This window comes from Microcaecilia unicolor, chromosome 1 (assembly GCF_901765095.1).
Source record: "Microcaecilia unicolor chromosome 1, aMicUni1.1, whole genome shotgun sequence".
Taxonomy (NCBI): Eukaryota; Metazoa; Chordata; class Amphibia; order Gymnophiona; family Siphonopidae; genus Microcaecilia; species Microcaecilia unicolor.
In genome coordinates, this window is record NC_044031.1 from 12930817 (window position 1) to 12935737 (window position 4921).

Below are 4921 nucleotides of genomic sequence, written 5' to 3' on the forward strand. Positions count from 1 at the left end.
GAACCAGTCAATTGTCTTGCCAACATTCTTTCCCCGTCCTCATTCCTGCCCTGCTGAACGTCAGCTGCACACATTGGACTGCAAGAGAGCATTGGCCTTCTACCTGGAGCGGACACAGCCCCACAGACAGTCCGCCCAATTGTTTGTTTCTTTTGATCCCAATAGGAGGGGAGTGGCTGTAGGGAAACGCACCATATCCAATTGGCTAGCAGATTGCATTTCCTTCACTTACGCCCAGGCGGGGCTGGCTCTTGAGGGTCATGTCACGGCTCATAATGTTAGAGCCATGGCTGCGTCGGTAGCCCACTGAAGTCAGCCTCCATTGAAGAAATTTGCAAAGCTGCGACGTGGTCATCTGTCCACACATTCACATCTCATTACTGCCTGCAGCAGGATACCCGACGCGACAGTCGGTTCGGGCAGTCAGTTCTTCAGAACCTGTTTGGGCTTTAGGATCCAACTCCACCCCCCGAGGGCCCTGTTTGTTCCAGGCTGCACTCTCAGTTAGTTGGTAAATTTTTTAGGTCAATCTCAGGTAGTGTATGTCCTCGCCGTTGCGAGGCCCAATTGACCTTGGTTGTTGTTTTGAGTGAGCCTGGGGGCTAGGGATACCCCATCAGTGAGAACAAGCAGCCTGCTTGTCCTCGGAGAAAGCGAATGCTACATACCTGTAGAAGGTATTCTCCGAGGACAGCAGGCTGATTGTTCTCACAAACCCGCCCGCCTCCCCTTTGGAGTTGTGTCTTCCCTTGAAGTGTATTGTCTTGCTACATACTGGACTGGCCGGCTCGAGCCGGTTTCGGGCGGGAAGACAGCCGCGCATGCGCGGTGCGCGCGGGCGCGCGAGGACTAGCAAAGGACTTTGCTAGAGAAGTTTCCGATTGGAGGGGCTGCCGTGGACGTCACCCATCAGTGAGAACAATCAGCCTGCTGTCCTCGGAGAATACCTTCTACAGGTATGTAGCATTCGCTTTATGCAACAATGACGAGCCAGTAATTGTTTCTTAAAATCCTTTAAGGAATCCAAACAGCCTTATAATACTTTTTCTATAAGTTCGTCAGCCCAACATGTGTCGGCATTCAGGGGTAAAATTATAAATTGTAAAATGGACAAACAATCGCCTTAAAGATAAACACAAATAAAGGGAATATAAGAATCTTCTTATAATACCCTATGCACCTAACTAAGAACAAAAAACACATAGCACCCCATAAACTCCTCCCTTAAAAATATATAAAAAATGTTTAGGTGGGTTGTTTGTCCATGTTACAATTTAATCATTACTGGCTCATCATTGCTGCTTTTGTGCCTGTGATACGTTTGGATTGTAGCTTTGTTTTTTAGGTCTTTTCCTATAATAATACACAATGCTCTTTTTTTTATATTTAGAAAAAGAGGAGCTTAAAAATAGTAATACAGACACACATAACTGGAAGCTCAGTGAGAAGCCTGAAGGGGAAAAGGTGTTACCAGAAAGAGAGAAAGAGGAGACTCCTTCCTGTTCTGACTGGGGAGAAAAGGGAAACAATCAAAATAAACAAAAACCTTCACCAGGAGACTCAGCTCTGTGTGAAAACAGTACCAGTAATCTCAAACAGACAGGGGAAGAGGAGAGAAACCAGACGAGAGATCAAAGCTGTTCCTGTGATATTTGTGAGATATTCCTTAGCAATCATTTCGTTCTAAAATCACATCACAGATCTGATACTGACGAGAGACCGTCTTCATGTACGGACAGTGGGGAAAATGTCAGTCAAAAGAGAGAACTACAGGGACAACAGAAAACAGTCATAAAAGAGAAACATTTTACAGGCTCTGAATGTGGGAAAGGTTTCAGTAGAAAGAAAAAGCTAATGCAACATGAAAAAACTAATAAAGAAACTAGAACGTGTACAAGTACAGAACATGGGAAAAGCTTTATCAATAAAACAGACATTACAAAATATAAGAAAAACATCACTGATGAGAGAATATCTTCATGTCCTGGATGTGAGAAAAGCTCCAACAAGGAAGAACATTTCCACCAAGAACAGAGCTCAGTTTCCAGTGCTGAATGTCAGAAAAGCTTTAGTCAAGAGGAAGCAGTCACAGATCATCAAAAAACTCAAACGGATGAGGAATCGGACACTTCCACTAAATCTGAAATAATATTTTGTAGTAAGGCAAATCTCTCAAAATACCAGGAGATCAAGAAAAATGAGAGATTATATACTTCTGCTGACAGTGGTAAAAGTGCTTATTGGGAAGGAAACCTCACAATGCTCAAGAGACTTCATTCAGTAGTGAAACCATTTACATCTACTGATTGTGGTAAAAGCTTCAGTCAGAAGGGAGCATGCGCTGGACACGGGATAATCCGCACAGGAATGAAACTATTTACCTGCACTGAATGTAATAAGAATTTCAGGCATAAGATAGAGCTCACAGAACATCAGAGACTCCACACAAGAGGGAAACCATTTACTTGTACTGAGTGTGGTAAAAGCTTTACTGCAAAGGCAACACTGACCATACACCAGAGAATCCACACAGGTGAGAAGCCATTTACTTGTAGTGAGTGTGGTGAAAGCTTTAGTGGAAAGGGAAAATTGACCAGACACCAGCAAATCCATACAGGAGAGAAGCCATTTATGTGTAGTGAGTGTGGTAAAAGCTTTAGTGTAAAGGCAACCCTGATCACACACCAGAAAATCCATACAGGAGAGAAGCCATTTATATGTAGTCAGTGTGGTAAAAGCTTTAGCTTAATGGGATATCTGACCATACACCAGAGAAGACACACAGGCGAGAAACCATTTACATGTAGTGAGTGTGGTAAAAGCTTTAGTGTAAAGGCAACCCTGATCACACACCAGAAAACCCATACAGGAGAGAAGCCATTTATATGTAGTCAGTGTGGTAAAAGCTTTAGCTTAATGGGATATCTGACCATACACCAGAGAAGACACACAGGTGAGAAGCCGTTTACATGTAGTGAGTGTGGTAAAAGCTTTAGTAGGAAGAGAACACTGACCATACATCAGAGAATCCATACAGGAGAGAAGCCATTTATATGTAGTGAGTGTGGTAAAAGCTTTACTGTGAAGGAACCACTGACCATACACCAGAGAATCCACACAGGAGAGAAGCCATTTACATGTACTGAGTGTGGTAAAAGCTTTAACGTAATGGGAAATCTGATCGTACACCAGAGAAGACACATAGGTGAAAAGCTGTTTACATGTAGTGAGTGTGGTAAAAGCTTTAGTTGGAAGAGAACACTGACCATACATCAGAGAATCCACACAGGAGAGAAGCCATTTATATGTAGTGAGTGTGGTAAAAGCTTTACTGTGAAGGAACCACTGACCAGACACCAGAGAATCCACACAGGAGAGAAGCCATTTACATGTACTGAGTGTGGTAAAAGCTTTATTGAGAAGCAAACACTGACCAGACACCAGAAAATCCATACAAGACAGAAGCTATTTATATGTAATCAGTGTGGTAAAAGCTTTAGCGTAATGGGAAGTCTGATCATACACCAGAGAATCCACACAGGGGAGAATCTGTTTATATGTAACGACTGTGGTAAAAGTTTTAGTGAGAAGAGAACACTTATCATACACCAGAGAATCCACACAGGGGAGAAACCGTTTACCTGTAGTGAGTGTGGTAAAAGCTTTCATGAGAAGAGAACACTGACCAGACACCAGAGAATCCACACAGGGGAGAATCTGTTTACATGTAATGAGTGTGGTAAAAGCTTTCGTGAGAAGAGAACATTGACCATACACCAGAGAATCCACACAGGGGAGAAGCCGTTTACATGTAATGAGTGTGGTAAAAGCTTTAGTGTGAAGAGAACACTGACCATACATCAGAGAATCCACACAGGCGAGAAGCCATTTACATGTAGTGAGTGTGGTAAAAGCTTTAGTGTAAAGGGAAAACTGACCATACACCAGAGAAGACATACAGGTGAGAAGCCGTTCACATGTAGTGAGTGTGGTAAAAGCTTTAGTGTAAAGGGAAAACTGACCATACACCAGAAAATCCATACAGGAGAGAAGCCATTTATATGTAGTCAGTGTGGTAAAAGCTTTAGCTTAATGGGATATCTGACCATACACCAGAGAATCCACACAGGCTAGAAGCCATTTACATGTAGTGAGTGTCGTAAAAGCTTTAGAGTAAAGGGAAAACTGACCGTACACCAGAGAAGACATACAGGGGAGAAACGTTTACATATAGTGAGTGTGGTATGTGCTTCATTCAGAAGGAAACACTCACACCAGACAATCCATTCAGGAGTGAAACGATTTACATACAGTGAGTGTGGTTAATGGTTTAATGAGAAGAGAACATTGACCATACATCAGAGAATCCACACAGGTGAGAAGCCATTTACATGTAGTGAGTGTGGTGAAAGCTTCATTCAGAAAGCAAAACTTATAAGTACATAAGTATTGCCATACTGGGAAAGACCAACAGTGGCCTATCCAGGTCACAAAAATACCTGGCAAGATTCCCAAAAAGTACAAAACATTTTATATTTTTTATCCCAGAAATAGTGGATTTTCCCCAAGTCTATTTAATAATGGTCTATGGACTGTTCCTTTAGGAAGCCGTCTAAACCTTTTTAAAACTCCGCTAAGCTAACCGCCTTGACCATATTCTCTGGCAATGAATTCCAGACACCAAAACAACCATGGGGGGTCACGTGGTGCCATGCTGGGGAGGGGTCACTGAAAAGTGGAGCTCCTGCACTTCCCCTTAATCTAATGCTATAATCCAGCTTTACAGCGCGCTTACCGACATTACAACCTTGGTGCAGTTACCCTTAAGGAGCAGGCAAGTGTTGAAAATAATATCGCTAGTGCCTGGCCTCGGAATGGCAGCTAAAGTACAACAGAAAGATAAGGAGAGAGGAAAAACAAA

The 4921-nt window shown here is 42.8% G+C and overlaps 1 protein-coding gene across 1 annotated transcript; it reads left to right on the forward strand.

The window, feature by feature from the left end:
• The first annotated feature begins 2367 nt into the window (after positions 1 to 2367).
• Positions 2368 to 4215, forward strand: LOC115462062 (gastrula zinc finger protein XlCGF57.1-like). Its single transcript, XM_030192352.1, has 2 exons — positions 2368 to 3501; positions 3589 to 4215. The coding sequence occupies exons 1-2, from the start codon at positions 2368 to 2370 to the stop codon at positions 4132 to 4134; spliced, it is 1680 nt and encodes a 559-aa protein (XP_030048212.1). The 3' UTR covers positions 4135 to 4215.
• The last annotated feature ends 706 nt before the right edge of the window (positions 4216 to 4921 follow it).